Below are 18,829 nucleotides of genomic sequence, written 5' to 3'. Positions count from 1 at the left end.
GTATCTGAAAGAAGCATGTTTGCATGCTGAGAACCACATGTGCAGCATGGGATATAGTAGGCCTGGCATGCTTTGGTCCCAAGGAAATTTGTGACTGAAGGGAGGTAGCAGAGGTGATGGATCTGTACAGGATTATGGCTCTGCTAAGAACGTGAGCTCTGGGGTGAGGGTTCCGACTTGAGCTGTAACAGCTTCCCCTAGCTGGCTGCAGCCTGGAGGAGACTGGACAAGGTGATCCACAAATGGTGAAAGCCGGGATCAGACCACAGAGAGCCACAGGCACCTGATGGTCCAGCAAGCCCGCTGGTTCCTGCCTGTGTTTCAGCCTGCAGCCTGGGAGCTCACTGCAGGAATTCAAAATAGTTTGGGCAACTGCTTGCATTTTTTGGTTTCTCTATTAGAAAAGAGGGTAGCAGCAGGGTACCTGACAATAATCCCAGCATCCAGGAAACTGAAACAGGAGGATTGAGAACTTGGGGCTATATACAGACTGTCTCCAACAAAACCAACCAACTAAACCAACCAACACTGACATAAGAAATGGAGTCCCAGGCAGTGATCAGACTCCATAGGGCCAGGATTACCTGGCAGAGCCAACAACAGCATGAACCAATGCCTTGAGTTCTGAAGAGCGAGGAAGGGTGCCTTGAGCCCAGAGGGGTCATAAGCAATCAGCTGTCATGCTGGAGTTAGGGTTTCTCCCATGTACCAGGAGAATAGACAGGGAAGGCGAATTGGAGATCTGCAGTGGCTCATGTTCCTGAAGAAAAGGGGCCCAGGGAACTTGTTGGCCTAAGGCTGCCTCTTTTGGGTCGGATCTGAGATGCGCCACCTGGTGGCCCAGGTAAGGACTGACTGCACCGGGACTAGAGGTCGAATGGAAGTGTGTTTCAAAGATGCAGGGAAAAGAAAGGTCTTAGAGATCTCTAGCCCGGATGAGAAAACCTGCTCTTATCATCCGCTTGCATAACCTGGACAAGTTGCAGGGCTTGGCAGGGAGAAAATTCTTGACGGGGCGGGAAGACCCAAGAGCCTGTGGCATGCCCAGGGAGCATCTAGATCTCCATGGCTAGATCCTTAGAGGCTGGGCAGAGGTGTCCACAGTGTGACTAGGCGAGCTGACCTAGGATGATGAAGGCTGCTCCAGCCCTCAGACACAGTAAGTGCAAAAAGCCTGCAGCTGAAAGGGGCTGGGCCGAAATGCAGAGTGGGTGGAGACATGAGGCATTTGAAAGAAAAACCCCAGGCTTCAAATGCCAGGTGAAAAAACTGAGAACAACGAGGAGCCAGGGAAGGGTTTTGAACACGAAAAGGTTGTAGGTGGGGCTAATGCGAGGATAGACTGGAGTCTCCAGGACTATGGGGAAAAAACATGGGGCATTCTCAGATTCCTGGCTCCTTGGTAGCCGGCAAGAGATGGCGACAGCAGGTGACATGGCCTAAAAAGGAGGCTGTTTATAGCACATCACAGCGCACAGGGCCCTCTGCGCCTTTTGGGCGTGCCTCTCTGGTAGTGTCTCTCTGCTCCGCCCCATTGCCCATTCCCACCAGTCGGGGTTCCAGTCAGCACCGTCAGTACAGTCTGCCCGCCACGGTGGGCGATCCTTCAGGATTTCTATTGCCACTGGTGATGGGGAGGAGTTTGCGACTGTGGTCCTAGGGGGCGCTGGGAACCCCGCCATCTCATTACGTTTTGTGAACGAGCCAGGAAGGATCAAATAACTTCTGTTTTGGCCTCGCCTTCCACTTTTTTCTTTTGCTTCTCCATCACGGCCTCCAGCTCTGACACTTTTTCTCTGTCCTGGAGGGCGGGGTAGAAATCAAGATCTGAGTATGTGAATCCTGGGCGATTCCCCTCACCCCGCCCCTGCCTCCCACCGTCTGGCCCGAAGGATTCACTCACCTCCAGCAGCGCGCGCTGCACGGTGACTTGACTGTACACTCGAGCCCCTTCCTCGGGACACACCGCCCGCAACTCTTCCTTTTGCAGTGAGAAGAGCTGTGCACCGGTCAGCACGCCGAGAGCGTCCACAGTCCTGAGCAAGGTAGCATGGGCCTTCACAGTTCAACTCAAACTTCCTCAGTCCCACCAATCACGTCACACCCACCTAGCTGCTTGTCCAATCAGAGTTCTCAAACAAGGAAGGGTTTTCAAGCTTGGAGATTGAGGAGTTTAGAAAGGGGATGGGTCTCCTTTTGGAGCCTGTCCTCGGGCTTTGGGTGTTGCAACCTGGGCCTGCCCCTGCACCATAGTTTCCACGCCCCCACCCTTGGGCCAATCAGTCAGTTCAGGTATCTCTCTCTGCAAACTAGTCCCGGGGAGCCCCACTCACCCGGAGCTAAAACCCTTGGTCTGCAGCCAGGCACGGACCACCGAGGCCTCAGAGCTCGGGCTGAGCTGGGGCTCCGGGGCGCGGGGTCCCAGGGCTACCCGGCTGGGACCCGAACGGCCCTGCGCCAGGCGAGCCTGCAGCTCCTCATTGACACTGAGCATCTGGGAGAATTTCTCTGCAGGAGGGAAACCGTGAAGGGAGGGAGTGCGCACTCAGGGTTCTGGGGTGAGAGGGTTGGGAGCCTCTAGCATGCCCAGGTTGGAGCCTGATAGGTACGCGAAGACAAGGATCTCTTCCCAGAGTGACGCTCTACCACTCACCCTTCTCGCTGGGGTCCAAATTGTTGAGGCTGTCGCAACTGTCCCAGTGGGGCCGCACCTGAGTAGGGACTGGAGCTGGTGCGGGTGGAGGAGGAGGAGTACTAGTCTCCTTGAAGAGAATGAAGAGAATGAAGAGAGAGGGGGATGAGGCTTCCAGCCCCCTCGGAACAAACATCTGAACACTCCCCTTTCCAAGCAATACCCTTCACATCTGATTTTTTTCTGCCTTCATCCTTAGTACCCAGGATCTTACCTCCACTTCACCACAAAGAATCAAGAATGTGTGGACTTACTAGGTTTCCTGCAGGACTTTGGCTGCGGTGCACCTGAGGTCCAGGGTGGAGTGTCAGGATGTTATAGGGTACATAGCCCTCCTGTCCCTGATGGTCTCGAACCTTCCACCACTTGCGCTTGTCATCCAGGACCTAGGTGGGAATATAAGAAAATTCATGACCCGGTTCTATGCCTAGGACTGAACTGACCAATTTTAGGGTCTCAGGTCCCACACTGCTAACCTCCAACACATCTCGGTGCTTGACAGACAGTTCGCTGCTATTTCTGGCCTGGAAGTCATAATTACACAGAACCCACTTTCTGGCTCTTTCTTCTAGCTGGGACTCAGCTTCCAGTTCTGGGTCTTGATGACTGGGAAGAATGAAATTGGTAGGAGATAAGGAGATAGCCAGCCCTGCTGGTGCTGGTGGGAGGTGGGGTTAGAGCCAAGCAGGGGTCAGAGCATAGGTCCAGGTTAATATGTTAATATAGACTTGACATTGGAGTCACAGCTTGAATGTAGTTAGCTTATTTCCTTGCCTGGCACCATGCAGTAAGCTACAGCTGAGTATTACGATTACTATTTAATTCATTATGGGGTGCTGGGGATTGAAACCAGGGCCTTGTGCATGCTAGCAAAGTTCTTTACTTGTGAGCTACATCCCCAGTTCCTCATTTGTATCTCTGTTCTTAATTTTGTATGTTTTTTTTTTAAATTAAACTTTTTTATTTTTAATATTTATTTATTTATTTTGTATACAGTGTTCTTCTGCAGGCCAGAAGAGGGCACCAGGTCTCATTATAGATGGTTGTGAGCCACCATGTGGTTGCTGGGAATTGAACTCAGGACCTCTGGAAGAGCAGTCAGTGCTCTTAACCTCTGAGCCATCTCTTCAGCCCCTTTTGTATGTGTTTTGCATGCATGTATGTGTGTGCACCACCTGTGAGCAGCACCTAGGAGAGGGTGTCCTAGAACTGCGTTCCTAGAACTGGAGTTACAGATGGTTGTGAGCCACCATGTGGAGCTGGGAAATGAACCTAGGTCCTCTGCAAGAGCAGACAGTGTTCTTAACCTCTGAGCCATTTCTCCAGCCCCTCGCTTGTGTTTTACCAGTGAGAATGGTGAGACTCAGCTAGAAACAGCAGGTCTGTGCCGATCAGTCCCTAGGATAGTGAGCAGGGCACAAACAAGAGCCAACCCTCATGCTTACATAGTAATGCCTGCCGATCACCGTTCAGATTTCATTCTCCAGTACTTCCGTGAATTTGGATCCTACTTGGTTTTTTCCTTCTTCTGAGATCGCACCATTATCCCCACTCCAACTTATTTTTCTTTGTGGTACAGGGGATTGAACCAGTGCCTTGTGCATGCTAGGCAGGCACTGTCCACTGAACCATATCCCAGCCCCTCAGTGGTAGATTCTAGGCAAGCGCTTTTCCTCTGAGCCACATCCCAGTCCTTCAGTAGTAGATACTAGGAAAGGCTCTACAGGGGAGCCACAGTCAGAGCCCTTCACTGGTTAAATTCTACCATTAAGCCATATGCCCAACCCTCACTACCGGGTTCACAGGCAATCTTTCTTCTGCTGAGCTATGCCCATAACCCTTTACAGATAGATTCTCGGAAAATGCCTGCCACTTAGCAGCAGCCCACTCCTCTATGTTGTTTTATATGTATGGATTGTTTTGTTTTTTGAGACAGGGTTTCTCCGTAGCTTTGGAGTCTGTCTTGGAACTCGTTATGTAGACCAGGCTGGCCTCGAACTCACAGAGATCCAACTGCATCTGCCTGCTGAATGCTGGGATTAAAGGCGTGCGCCACCACTGCCTGGCATAGATGGATGTGTTGTCTGCATGTAAATCTGTGCACAACTTGTGTGCCTGGTGCCTGCAGAGACCAGAAGATCCTGTGAGACTGGAGTTACAGATGGTTGTGAGCTACTATGTGGGTGCTGGGAAATGAGCCTGCAGGGTCCTCCGGAAGAGCAGCTAGGGCTCTTGACCACTGAGTCATTTCTCCAGTCCCTCCCAGATCGCTTTCTATTCTATTTATTTTTTATTTTGAGGCGAGGGTTTGTTGCTTTACTCAGGCTGGTCTTTGAAGCTTTCTCTGTGGTTCAAGTAGGCCTTGAACTTTTGATCCCCCCTGCTTTGTGCTTCTGAGTTGCTGGGATTACAGGCCTGCATCATCAGAGTATGGCCATTATTTCACTTTTTATAGGGAGGGAACCGAGGCATAGTGTGGTAAAGGCCACCACAGGAGAGAAAGGTGTGACTGAGCTGGCCCCAGGCTGCCCTGTCAGGGTCACTCTGAACTGTGCCACACACAGCCTGAGTTGAACTCAAGATGAAGCACAGCTCTGAGCTCTTTGCAAGCCCCTTACAGCACCAGAGACTCCTCACTTTCCAGGCAAAGAAGTTACAGCCAGAGAAGGTGAGTAAAAAGCTGGCGGCACCGAGCCCGAGACTCAGAAGCAGGCAGACAGAGGCGAGGGTCCTGTGGCACCAGGCAGCCTGGGGGATGGTTGGCTATGGCCCTCCCACCCCCCCCCAGCAAGACAGACCTCATCCCGGATCAGGCCTACCTGTACAAGGGAGAAGGGGACTCTTCAGGGCCTCGGCGCCCCATGTGTGGGACTGACAGCTCCCAGTATGCCGTCCCTGCTGAGACCCTCTGCTGGGGCTCTCACCTAGACCCCCATTCGTCTCCTCCAGTTCTATAATTTTGTACTCAACCCACATCCACTCCCTTCACTCCTGACCCCTATTTGCCAAAGAACCCTAGAGTTGTGACCCCTCTCCATCACTTCCTCCCTTGGACCTACAGCCCTCAGCTTCCACAGTTCGGTAGAACTATAAATTTAGGCCCCTAGTTCTTTCCTTCCCAGGGAAGTAGGCAGGAGTCCAGGTCTTGGCCTTCAATTTCCTCTGCCCCTTTTAGCCCTGCAAGCATTCCCGTTTACGCCCAGTAGGTGTTACTCTTTAAAGCCTTAGGAAGTCAGAAGCCCCACCCTGTTAGTGGCCCAGAGATGCCAGCACTTTCTAAGTTTCCTCAGACATGTATCCATCTTCTTGGAAGTCCTAACCTTGCTTTTAGGTCTCCATCTTTTCTCTAACAGCCAGTGCTCTGGGGATTCAAGTATGGTGCTTTCCCAGGTCCTTTTCAGTCTTTTGAGGACACTGGGGTCCTAGCCCTTAGTCACACCCACTTCCAGCACCTTACTCTCTCAGCTTTAAGAACTTAAGCCTCCATTCCCTCTTCCCTTGGACCCAGAACTCTGGGCTCCTCCCCCCTCCCTCCTGGCTCCTACCCCACCCTAACCCCAGCCCCGCCTCCTCACCACCTCACCCACCTGCAAAGAGCCGGGAAGACAGAGGGGGTAAAAAAAAAAAAAAGACAAGAAAAAAGAAGGGGAGAGTCGGAGTCAGCGCCGGGTGACCCCGGGACTCAGTCCTCCCAGCCCCACCTCTGGCCGCCCTGACACTTACCCATTGACAGCGATCTGAGGGGCGCTTTGCTGTGGGAAGTAAGAGAGCATGGGGTCAGGCAGGCTGGACCTCAGATTTCCTGCTCACCCTTGTGCGGAAAGGGGAAACTTAGTGCTTCCCTGGCAGCTCTGCCTCACCTGCCTGCGCCGCTTCTCATGTTGTAGCTGCTTTTCCACTGGGTCTTCCCAGGCGCGGCCCTGAGGGTCAGTGGCTGGAGGTTCCCAGCCGCTGTAGAATTCGGGACTGTATGGAGATCCTTCTTCTGGGGGCAGCTCCACCCTGTGGCCAGAGACGTGGCCAAAGATCAGGCCAGACTAAGCCAGGGGCATTAGTTCATAAATTTCTCTCTTCCTGTAAACCTGGCTCTATTTTTAAGATTCTAAACTCCATCTTTCTTTGTCTGCTTCCACCGTCAAAACCCCACTAGGACATTATATTTCTTTCTTAGTTTTTTTTTTTTTTTGAAAACCAACTTCCCCCCCCCCCCAAGATTTTATTTCTCATGTACAGTGATCTACGGGCATGTACACCTGCTGCCAGAAGAGGGCACCAGATCTCATTATAGATGGTTGTGCACTATCATGTGGTTGCTAGGAATTGAACTCAGGACCTCTGAAAGAGCAGCCATTGCTCTTAAGCACTGAGCCATCAGTCCAGCCAGGGACATTATATTTCCTTGTTAAAAAATTTAGAAAAAAAATGTATGTGTATGTTGGTTTGCTTGCATGTACACAAGTGTGAATCCCGTGTGTGCCTGGTGCCCATGGAAGGCAGAAGAAAGCATCGGATTCTCTGGAACTGGAGCTACAGACAGCTGTGAGCCACCATGTGGGTGCTGGGAATCGAACCTAGATTCTTCGGAAGAGCAGTTTGTTCTCTTAAACACCCATCAATTATAGTCCCAAACACACTGATTCCACTCTCCTGCCTCCTCCAGCCTCTGAGGCCAAAACCATTTCCTATTTAGGGGGTGGGTGGGTGGAGGATTGGGACAGTCTTGATAGATAGCCCTGGCTAGCCTGGAGAAAGCTATTTAGTCTGGCCTTGACTAGTCTGGCTTGCAGATAGTCTCCCGATTCGATTTCCTAAGTGTTTGATTACATGAAACAGTTATCTATTTGCTTATTACTGTAGTGTGTGGGCTTTGGGTGAGCACATGTGAAAAACAGAGAACTATTCTGTGGAGGCAATTCTCTCTGTCCACATTTAGATAATAAGTTCGGGGATAAAACTGCAGAAGCTCACACCTCCTGCACTGCCGTTTTTGGGATAGGGTCTCAAGCTTGGCTTCTGGTGGAGGGCAACCTTAAACTTCTGATCCTCTGGCACCACTTCCCCAATACTGGGATTACAGGTGTGTGGCACCAAGCCCAAGCGTCTAGCTACTCTCTAGACACTTGTATCAATCTTCCTTGCCCTTTGACCCACTCTTGGTCTCTCCAGGTCTCCAACTCTGCTTCTGCGGTTAAGCCTCCAAGCTCAGATTCCCTCCCACTCGGAACCTATAGGACACACCTTCCACACACTGGATGTTTCCATGTAGCTGGGTCCCACTCACAGAAGCACCCCTCCTTGCCTTGTAGTCCATCTCTAAATTCTCCAAGACCCCACCTTTTGCTTCAATTAGACTGGTTAGAGCTTAAACCTTTCCTTCACGCTAATCTCAAGCCTTTTCTCCAATTGGATCCTGGCATTTACCCTAAATCCCACCCCCTCCTCAATTTATTTAGCAGCATCCTGTCCGTCAAGTCCCACCTCTATACTCTGCTTTCCCCTCTCACCCTGGGCGGGTCCAGGAGTCCCCCAAAGAAGTCCACAGTGTATTTTCGCGAGGAGTCACATTGTCACGGAGCAGCGCCACAGCCTCCAAGGTCAGGTGTGGTCGTCTCACGCGGCTCGCGAACTCAGGGCCGCCTGACGTGTTCACAATCTACCAGGCCAACAGGAGGGAGCATGCCAACACGACATTCTTGAAGTCCCAATCCTTTCAAAATGGGGGAGGGGGCCCCTGAGGGCTGGGAATGAGTCTCACCATCTGCAGAGGTCCGAACAGAAAGTGCAACAGCTCTGGAGAGGAGGGGTTGGCGATGTTGCCCCGCAGTCGGGCCTGGATGGAGGGAGGTCATTTAATATCAGTGCACAGATGGTGGATGGGTCAGAGTCGTAGGTCCCTCACCCCATCGATGCCCAGCAATGATGCGTCCTCACCAGCAGACTGAAGGCATATTTAATTTTCTGAATCACGTCGGTGTATTCAGCCTCCGTGGGTGGCTTGGCCCGCAGCGTCAGCAGGCCCTCTGTGGGTGGGGAGCACGTGAGGTGGATAATAGTTCCAAAGGAATAAGCACCCAAACAGATGGCCTTAGGAAGTCAGACCTGGCTGGTGGTCGGGGACTCCAGGGAGAGAGGATATTTGGGCATCATTTAGCAAGGTGTGCCTCCGTTAGCCATAAATGCCCCTTACCTCCGGCAGCTCGGCGTCGTGTCCTGCGGCCGCGCTCGCGGTGCTCCAAAACCCGGGCAGCCTCTGCTGACTTTTGCAGTCTGGATACGAAGCTCTCCACGTCGTCGAACACGTGGTTCAGGATATCCTGCCATACGCAAGAGGAGCAAAAGTTTCAGAGTCTCGAAGCTGGTCTAGGTCCAGGCCTTCCAATCTGAGCTCCTGACACACCTCTTTCGTCAGGCCACGCCTATAACTGGGGCAGTGGGTGGTCTATACCCAGTCTCCAGGGACAGGCCTAGAACTAAGCCCTACCCCGGAGCTCAGCACCTATGCAGCTGTCACACCTAGAAGAGCCACGTTCCTGAATCTCACACCCCAGCCCCGGGCTTTCTTGATCGCCGCGTGCCTCTCACGCAGGCTCACCACATCCCGCTCCGCTTGCAGACCCGCCAGCTCAGGACCCCGCGGGCCCAGGTCCGGGGAGGTAGGGATAGCGTTGCTCGTGGTAGTGCGAACTGGACCGGGTCTCCCCGCTTCCCCCGTCTCTGGAATTGGCTCCACTTGGGGTCGCCCACGGCCCGTGGACGGTTCCACTGCGCTGATCACCGCGCGGACTGACGGACGACGCTGTAAGGGCGGGGTCTCCGCAGCCGGAGAGGCGCCACGTTGGAGCTCCTCCTGCGTTGCCCTGCTTAGTAAGAAGGGGGAAACTGAGGCTGGGCCAACCAATGGTACCAGGGAGAGAGACACGTGGTCAAACGTGGGCCGGGCGTTTTATAGTGAGGAATTGGATACGCAGACGGATAAACAAAAGACCAAGACAGGTTCAAGTCTTGAGAAGGGGCGAGGGGTCACCTTGTCTGGGAGGTACAGGTCAGACCTGACCAAGGCTAACTTGTGACCACATTCAACACTCTAGGTTGTTCATATCAAGCTCATTTCTTAGTTGAGGAGAATTAGACCCATAGACGGGAGAATGTTTTCCAGAACGTTCTGCATCTCTTCTTCCTCCTCCTCACCTGAGCGCTGCCGCCCTGCGTTCCCCGCGTCCGGAGCGGTAGTTCTGCAGAGCCCCTTGGACGTCCTCCCGGATGAGTTCCGCCTGTCAATCATACTTTTAGATCTCCCCTCTTGCGCCCCACCCACTGTCCGCCCAGACCTCTCTCCTGTAGTTAGCACCCTGCTTCCTGGTGTCTTGGACGGACACCACGGACTCTCATCTTGGTTCTATCCGATCCCCAGACCATCTTCCCAGGTTTTTCTCAAGGCCTCAGAGTATCTCAGCCTTTCGCCTGCATCTTCTTCCCATCATTGCGTTCAGTCTTGGTTCAGAGTTCAATCGGTCCTCAAACCGAGCTACCTCCCAGACTCGCTTTCCTAGGCCCCGCCCCCAAACAAGCCCCGCCCCAGACTCCGCCCCAAAAGAAAGCCACATGGAGTCACGCCCACTCACCCCGAGGAGCAGGCCTTGAAAGAAATGGACATCTGGTTGTGCACGCTCTGGCTCTTGGCACACCAGGAGCAGCAGCGAGCGGCTCCGGCCACGGGGTACCACCGTATCGCAGCGTACGATGGCGTCAAGTGGATATGACTCTAGTTCCTCCTGCAGGATGGGACAGAAAGGTAAACGGAAGTATAGACTCCTGATACTTCTTCAGCTGTGCCCAGGAGCTGGGACAGGACAACTTCAAGAGTTTAGGGTCCTAGAAATAACACCTGTTTAATAGGTGAGGTTGCAAAAGACAGCTTGCCAAAGTTCCCGGGGGAAGAACGCGTAGGAGCCAAGATTCACACTCATATCCCAGCCCCCATCGCTCTTTCTACCCGCATGTCCCCTGACACCTTGGAGACCGGGTCAAGCAGAGTGACATGGCCAGGCGACACTCTCAGTAGCATCTCCTGTGCCCAGACGCGCCCCTGGCTGTCCATGACGGCCAGCTTCCTGGAAGCATCTTCCACCGTGTGCACGCCATCCTCCTCCCCCAAGCAGAAGGTGACCAGGTGCTGGCAGGAGACAAAGAACGCAGTGAATCCCAGGCAATGGCAGCCTGGTGCTGGGTGGGCTAAGCGCCTCTGGAGGTGACTTCCAGTTCAAACCACATGTCTCCCAGAATCCTTTCCCTCAGAGCCTTGAGTCCAGACCTCAGTCCTCCTCCCAGAGAACCAGTGCAGGCTCCAGCCCTCTTCCTTCAGACCCAGAAGACATCAAAAAACAAAACAAACCAACAAAACAAGCCGGGTGGTGGCAGAGCATGCCTTTAATCCTAGCACTCGGGAGGCAGAGGCAGGTGGGTCTCTGTAAATTCAAAGCCAACCTGGTCTATAGAACTAGTTCCAGGATAGCTGTTACACAGAGAAACCTTGTTTCGGAAACAAAGCAAAACAAAACACCCAACAAAATAACACCCCCCCCCCCCAAAAGAAAAAAACAAAACAAAACCAACCCAAACAACCAAACAAAAACCAGCCTCCAAGCCACCAGGGCTCCTTTAGTGGCCAGCACTGAGTAGACGTCCTTCTAGTTTGGCCATCTTCTTACCAAGACTGGAGGCCCCTCAAGGGAAGGGAATAATAAGGACTAACTCCCTTATAAGGGCTTCCTCTGCTCTGTATGACAGTATTCCACACCCTCTTGTGGGGCCTCTCAGAAACTGCCATACAGAACTGTGGCTGATTTGTCCCTACATCCAGCACTGGGAACAGCTCAGAGGAAGATTAGATGGAACTGATTCAGTCCCAGGTAATGAGGAGGGACATCCAGAGGGAGAGACGGCTGAGTTTCCCTAGAGTCTCTCTCTCTTTCTCGGTCGTTGGTTTTCTGAGACAAGGTTTCTCTATATATCAGTCCTGGTTCTCCTTGAACTTGCTTTGCAGACCAGGCTAGCCTCGAACCCTGAGATCTGCCTGCCTCTGCCTCCCAAGTACTGGGATTAAATGCGTGTGCCAGCCCCGCTGCGCCCTAGAGTCCTTTCTGCTTGATGGACTATCTGTTTTCTAAAGCCCTGTCTCTTTGGGTCCACTTATCCCCAAGAGATTTCTTAGGAAAACACAGACTCACATTGACATGATACTGGGACACGTCGGCCATAACCACAGTGGAGTAACGTTTCCTCTGTTCTAAAGGGCAGGGAGGGGAAAGTACATCTAGAGTCAGACTTCAGCATTGTCCCTTAGATCCAGACCTCAGCCCTCCTCCCTCAGATCAGGAGTCCAGTCCATCCTCCCTCAGACCAGGAGTCTATCCCCAGCCTCCTCCCTCAGACCCAGGAGACCAGGCCCCAGCCCCCTGCCCTCAGACCCAGGAGCCCAGGCCCCAGCCTCCTCTCTCAGATCCAGGAGTCTATCCCCAGCCTCCTCCCTCAGACCCAGGAGCCCAGGCCCCAGCCTCCTCTCTCAGATCCAGGAGTCTATCCCCAGCCTCCTCCCTCAGACCCAGGAGCCCAGGCCCCAGCCTCCTCTCTCAGATCCAGGAGTCCAGAACCAGCCTCCTCCCTCAGACCCAGGAGTCCAGATTCAGCCCTCCTCCCTCAGACTCAAGACTATAGACTGTATTCTCTCTTTTCCCAAGACCTTCATTCTTGGTCTTTTTTTACACTCAAGCTCACCATAGATAGACTTGGCACTTGGTTTGGGTGCAGCTTCAGGCCTGGTGAAGAAAAAAATAAGGGCTTAGAGCAATGGTTCTCAACCTTCCTAAGACTGTGACCCTTTAATGTAGCTCCTCGTGTTGTGCTGACCTCCAATCATAAAATTATTTTTGTTGTTACTTCATAACTGTAATTTTGCTACTGGTATGAATCGTAATGTAAGTATCTGATATACAGGATATCTGATTGATATATGATCCCCATGAAGAGTCATTTGGCCCCCAAAGGGGTCTTTACTCACAGGTTGAGAGGAACCATGGGGGTGGTGATAGATTCTGCAGGAATGCCAGGCTAAGGGTGAGCCATGGAAAGTTTAATCAGGAGAGAACAGGGCAACACAGGTGTTTAAAAAGATGGTATGATGTGATAATGTGTGGGGGCAGAGACTGCTATGTTACATAGACCTGGGTTCAAATATTCTGTCTGCCTGCCTGCCTTTGTTTCTCTCCCTGAGATGGGGTCTCCCTATGTATCCCTGGTTAGAACTCTCTCTATATATATTAAAAATCCTTTAGTGTTTTTGAGATAGGGTCTTGAAATCACTGTGTAGCTGAGGATGGTCTTGAACTTCAGTTCTTACTGCCTGTACTCCCAAATGTGCTGGGAATATAGGCACACACTACAATATCCGGCTCTGGGTTCAAATTCATGGGGCAGGTGGGGCTAAAGAGTTGGTTCAGTGGTTAAGAGAATTTGTTGCCTTTCTAGAAGATCCTGGTTTGGTTCTGGGCAACCAGGCCAGGCTGCTCACAACTACCTGTAATTCCAGCTTCAGGGGATCACACACACACACACACACAGAGACACAGACACACAGAGATAGACAGACAGACAGACACAGACACAGAAAGACACACACATACACAGAGAGAGACAGATAGAAAGACAGATTGATGTGGGAGATGATGTATGCTGTGAATATGTTTTATTGTCATTGGTTCATAAAGAAACTGCTTTCAGCCAATGGCTTAACAGAGTGAAGCCAGACTGAAAGAGATAGAGAGAGAGAGTAGGTGGAGTCAAGGAGGTGCCATGTAGCTGCCCGCAGGAGACAGATGCACTGGAACCTTGTCGGTAAGCCAACAGCCACGTGGCGATACACAGATTAATAGAAATGGGCTGATTTAAGATATAAGAGTTAGCCAGAAATACGCTTAAGATATTGGCCAAACAGTATTGCAAATAATATAGTTTCTGTGTGATTATTTCTGTTCTGGGCAACTGGGAACAAACAAGCAGCCTCCTCCAACAACAGACAGATAGCTAATCTTGGTTGTCACCTTGACTACATCTGGAATCAACTTAAATCCAAGGTGCTGGGCATGCCTGTGAGGGGTTTTCTCAGTTGGATCATCTGAGGTGGGAGACCCATCCTAACCCAGGATCACACCTGTGACAGAAGCCCCCACAAAAGGACGTGGAAGTAGGAAACTCCTGCTTTTTGCCTGCTTGCCCTGACCCTGTCTGGCAGGTTCATATATTCTGTTGCCGAGGCATTCCTTTACTGATACTAGAACACACTTCTTCAGGATTCTAATATAGAGAGAAAACCAACAGCTTTCTAGAAATTCGTGGTGACTTCAGCACCAGACAGGGACTGCTCACACATCCAGTTTGGGAAACTGAACAATGACTGGATTCCTGGCCTTTGTGTCATGAGACAGTCATTGTTGGGCTACCCAGATCACAGCATGTAAGCTACTTCAGTAAGTCGTGTGTGTGTGTGTGTGTGTGTGTGTGTGTGTGTGGTGAGTGTGTGTGTTCATTCTACCAGTTCTGTCCCTGTAGAGAACACCGACTAATACAGAAGGGCAGAGTCTGGTGTGATTAGGTCACACTCATCATTCTAGCACTCAGGAGACAGAGATGGGAGGATTTCTGTAAGCTTGAGGCCTGCCTGAGCTACATAGTGAGACCCTGTCTCTAAATAAAGAAGAGCCAGACCCTGTAAACAAAACAACACCAAAAGAACCCAAATAAACAGACAAACAAACAACACAAACAAATAAGACCTCAGGGCTGGAGAGATGGTTGAGTGGTTGAGAACACACTCTTGCCAGGCAGTGGTAGAATGCACCTTTAATCCCACTTGGGAGTAAGAGGCCAGCCTGGCCTACAGAGCAAGTTCCAGTACAGCCAGGGCTAAACAGAGATGCCCTGTTTTAAAAACAAACAAACAAACAAACAAACAGAACAAGCTCTTCCAGAGGACCCAAGTTCAGTTCCCAACACCCACATGAGGCAGCTCACAACTGCCTGCAACTCCAGCTCCAGGAGATGCAGCTCCCTCTTCTGACCTCTGCAGGCACCACACTCACGTGCACAAATGCATAAGGCAGACAGATAGACATTCACACATAAATAAAAATAAAAGTAAACCTACAAAAAGAAAACCTCGACAAGACCCTGGTAAGGGAACTTAATCTTTCCAGCCTCAGTTTCCCTTCCTGTAACATAGTACAGCATCTACCTGGTGTGGCTGTCGTACAATATGACCTGGTAGGTAATGTATTTTTCAGTCTCGATAAGAATTATTATTATTCTGATTATGATGATGCCCAGCGGTTAGCACACAATAGTTCTCAATAAATGAGAATTGATGCAATGATTTTTCAGTAGCCGGAGTGGGCACAGAATTATTCCCTTTCCCTTCCAGCACAGTTCAGATCTTCCCAGGCAAGCTATTCCCTGTCTCTTCCTGTCCTCAGTCTCCTCTTAAAATTACTGCTTGCAATAATTCTTTTTTGTTGAGACACAGTCACATGTAGCCTAGGCTGGCCCCAAAGCTGAGGATGATTTTGAACTCCTGATTCTCCTGCCTTTATATCCTAAGTACTGGGAATATAGGCATAATCCTCCACGACTGGTTAATTTATTTAGATGTGTTTTGAAACAGAATCTCACTATGTAGCCCTAGCTGGCTTGGAACTTGCTATATAGACCAGACTAGCCTTGAACTTGCAGAAATCGGCTTGCCTCTGCCCTTTGAATGCTGGGATTAATGTTGTGCCCACGCCTTGTTAATGTGGTGGTGTGGATTAGAACCCCCTCTCCCCTAGTATTTCATACATGCTAGGCAAGCACTCCCCTAGCTGAGACACATCCCCACTCCCTGTAATTTCTTAAATCCCAATTTCTACCAGAATAACAGCAGGTCAGAGCTAGGCAATCAAGTCTAGTTAGACCCTTGCCTTTCATCCTGATCCTGCTTGGGGCATGTCGCTACGTTTGAGGACCTACGAGCTGGAGAGCTCACTGTTTAGTTTCTGCCACTCTTTGTCTTCCTGTACAACCCCCCAGCCCCCAACCAGGAGATCTGAGTCTTCACCGTCCTCACGCCTTTCTAGCAGAGGGTCGATTTTTAATACTAAGATAAGGACAGGAACCGCAGCAGTTCCTAAAGGCGGGAGTGTCTGCCGTGGGAAGGGCCGGCTGAGTTCTGTCATGCGTGCCTGATTCTATCAACTCTCGAAATATGTCCCCAATTCCCATTTATCGAGAAGAGGGGTTGGGTTCCAGGAGGTGACATGCCTCTGCCAGAGCCACACCATGGCAGAGTATGCATATTTACAAATGAACCCCTTCTGTCTGTGCTGAGCCACAGGCTGGGTAGGGAGGGGAGCATTCCTCCCGAGTGTCTAGAGCCTGGGTTGTAGAAACAGGATTTGCAGGTGTGGGGGAAGGGTGGAGGGGCAGGGGGGCACTTACCCCGTGGTGGTGCTCATGGTGGCAGAATGAGTGTTCTGTCCTCCTGGAGGTGCCCTGAGAGCCAGCAAAGATGTGAGTGACTGACTGGGCTCAGTGACGTGACCCTGACTCAGCCCTCCTCCCTCAGACCAAGTTGTCCAGGCCCAGCCTGGCTCCTTTAGACCCAGGAGTCAAGACTTGACCATTTCCCCTCACCTAGGGCCCAGCCCCTAGCCCCCTTCCTTATACCCAGGAGTCTAGGCTCTAACCCTCCTCCTTTAGACCCTGAAGTCCAGATCTCAGCTCTCCTTTCTTACACTCAGACTTCCAAGCTCCAGCCTTTTTCCTCGGACCTAGGTGACCAAGGAGAACATTATCCCTCAGATACAAGAGTTGAGACCCCAGGTCTCCTTGTTCCGATCCAGGGATTCAGGGAGGACCTCATCTCTCAGATCCAAGAATTTAGACTCCAACCCTCCTTGCTCAGACCTAGGGACCCAGAGGTACCTTATCCCTCATATCTGAGAGTCTAGACCTCAGCTCTCCTCCCTCAGACCCAGGGGTCCAGGCTCCAGCTCGCCTCCCTTATATCCAGGTATCCAGCCCCCAGCTCTCTCCTCCCTCACACCGGGGTTGGTCTGGCCTGGCCGCTCCGGTGTTCAGGCTTCCTCACCTGCCTGCTGGTTCTGTCTGACTCTCAGCCTTCAGCTCGCCCTCCCTTGTATTCTAGACTCCTCCTTTGCCTCCTCCCAGGCCTTGTGGCTCCTGCATACCTGAGCGCTCACCTGGCACTGCTGGCCTGAGGTGGCTGGGGCGGGGTTGGCACACAGTCTCAAGTGCGGGGGCTGGGCTGGCTGCAGGGGATCCCGGAAATTATGTGTGTCCGCTGTAACAACAGAATAACAACAGCAATTTGCTGTCACACTTGTTCGCACATCTGAGCTAAAAACTCCTCCTTAAATATATCTTTGAGTCCTCCTTGGCGCTGGGGGTGGGGTAGAGGTTGGATTTCCTATTGACTGACTAGTAAGGAAGCTAAGGCGTGGAGTGGTTGGGCCACTTGTTCTTACAGCTAGGTCACCAAGAGTCTGTGTCGTGTGTGTGTGTGTGTGTGCGTGTGTGTGTGTGTGTATGTGTGTGTGTGTGTGAAGGAGATCAAACACTGAGTGCGTCTCTAGGGCCACCATGTGTCCTGCCTCCCAGGACACACAGCCACTGCTGCCCTGGCTTCAGACTCCACCTACCCGCTTCCATCTTCCTTGGAAAATTTCCCTCAGTCATCCCTATGGAGCTGAGGGATAAGACTTGTCTCATGTGAACCTTTAACACAGTTCCTCATGTTGTGGTGACCCCCAAACATAAAATTATTTTGTTGCTACTTCGTAACTGTGATTTTGCCACCGCTATGAATCATAATGTAAATATCTGATGTCACGACCCACAGGCTGAGAACCACTGACAAGGCCGGATGTGGTGGCTCACTCCTGTAGCACTGAGGCAGGAGGACTGTGTTGAGTTTGAGGTCAGCCTAGGCTATGTAGTAAGTCCAAGGCCAGGCCGGGCTACAGTGTGAGACCCTGTCTGGGGATGCAGTTTCGTCAGTACAGTGCTTGCTTAGCACACATGAAGGGGTCCAGTCCCCAGCATCACATAAAACACGCGTGACCCAGGACAGAGAAGGTGGAGGCAGGAGGACCATGAGTTCAAGGGCATCCTCAGATACATAGTGAGTCTGAGGCTAGCCTGGTCTACAATAGGCTCAAACAATAGTGGTAACAACAAAGCCTAGACCTGAACTAACAGCCCAGCCTCCCTGGCACACCCCTGGAATGGGCACAGACACCTTTCTCAGGTATTTTGTTCCACGGTCCTCAGTGGCTAAGCCGCACACATCATGTCTTCCCCAAACCCATGATGGGTATGTGTCTTTACCACGATGAGGAAACTGAGGACCAGTATCTTCAGGTATTAGGCCAAACAGTATTTGTAAGAGTCACGTTGTGGAATCAGCTTAGGTGCCTACAATGGTTGAATGGATAAGGAAAATGAGTACTATTCAGCCACAAAGAAGAAATGGCGTCATGTCATTTGTGAGAAAATTAGTGGAACTGGAGAGCACCATATTAAGTAATGTCGGCTCTGTACGCGAGTGCGTGTTTGTGCGTATGTGTGTGTGTGTGTGTGTGTGTGTGTGCATGTGATGGTGTATGTGTGAAGGTCAGAGAATAACGTATGTAGTCAGTTCTCTCCTTCCACTGTGGAGGTGGCTTTTGGGGGCTGATGTCAAGTTATCAGGCTTTATGCCAAGCGTCTTTACTCACTGGGCCATCTCACCTGCCCATGTTAAGCTAGAATACCCTTGTGGATGTTGGTTGCCAGTTAGTGGATGGAATGTCAGATTTGAAACCTGCAAAACCCAGAAAGCAGATGAGGGGCAACTCCTCGCCTCTCCCTCCTTCACTCTGTGGTTCCCATTTGGTCTTATTCACCCACTATGGACCATGGAGGAGCCTGACAAGGTTCTCTCTGCTGTGTACTTGGCCCCCACAGTGTCGCCTTAATTCAGGGACCCTAGATCACATTTGGTTCCTGGATTCTTCTTCCATAAAAGCTGGCATCTTTCAGATCTGACCT

The 18,829-nt window shown here is 51.4% G+C and overlaps 1 protein-coding gene across 1 annotated transcript; it reads right to left on the bottom strand.

Moving 5' to 3' along the window:
• Nucleotides 1–1,444: 1,444 nt before the first annotated feature.
• Nucleotides 1,445–16,240, bottom strand: Eps8l1 (EPS8 like 1). The gene is made up of 19 exons (XM_041654366.1): nucleotides 16,217–16,240; nucleotides 12,467–12,507; nucleotides 11,920–11,978; nucleotides 10,704–10,865; nucleotides 10,315–10,464; nucleotides 9,881–9,963; nucleotides 9,285–9,549; nucleotides 8,880–9,006; nucleotides 8,624–8,712; nucleotides 8,448–8,522; nucleotides 8,197–8,345; nucleotides 6,553–6,694; nucleotides 6,416–6,444; nucleotides 3,169–3,298; nucleotides 2,947–3,078; nucleotides 2,654–2,762; nucleotides 2,334–2,508; nucleotides 1,904–2,036; nucleotides 1,445–1,801 (listed from the first exon to the last, which is right to left on the bottom strand). The coding sequence occupies exons 1-19, from the start codon at nucleotides 16,231–16,233 to the stop codon at nucleotides 1,715–1,717; spliced, it is 2,154 nt and encodes a 717-aa protein (XP_041510300.1). The 5' UTR covers nucleotides 16,234–16,240; the 3' UTR covers nucleotides 1,445–1,714.
• Nucleotides 16,241–18,829: the final 2,589 nt, after the last annotated feature.

This window comes from Microtus oregoni, unplaced genomic scaffold, assembly GCF_018167655.1.
Source record: "Microtus oregoni isolate MIOR12 unplaced genomic scaffold, Mior012 000006F_ref0000085, whole genome shotgun sequence".
Taxonomy (NCBI): Eukaryota; Metazoa; Chordata; class Mammalia; order Rodentia; family Cricetidae; genus Microtus; species Microtus oregoni.
This window is presented reverse-complemented; position numbering and strand designations above follow the sequence as displayed.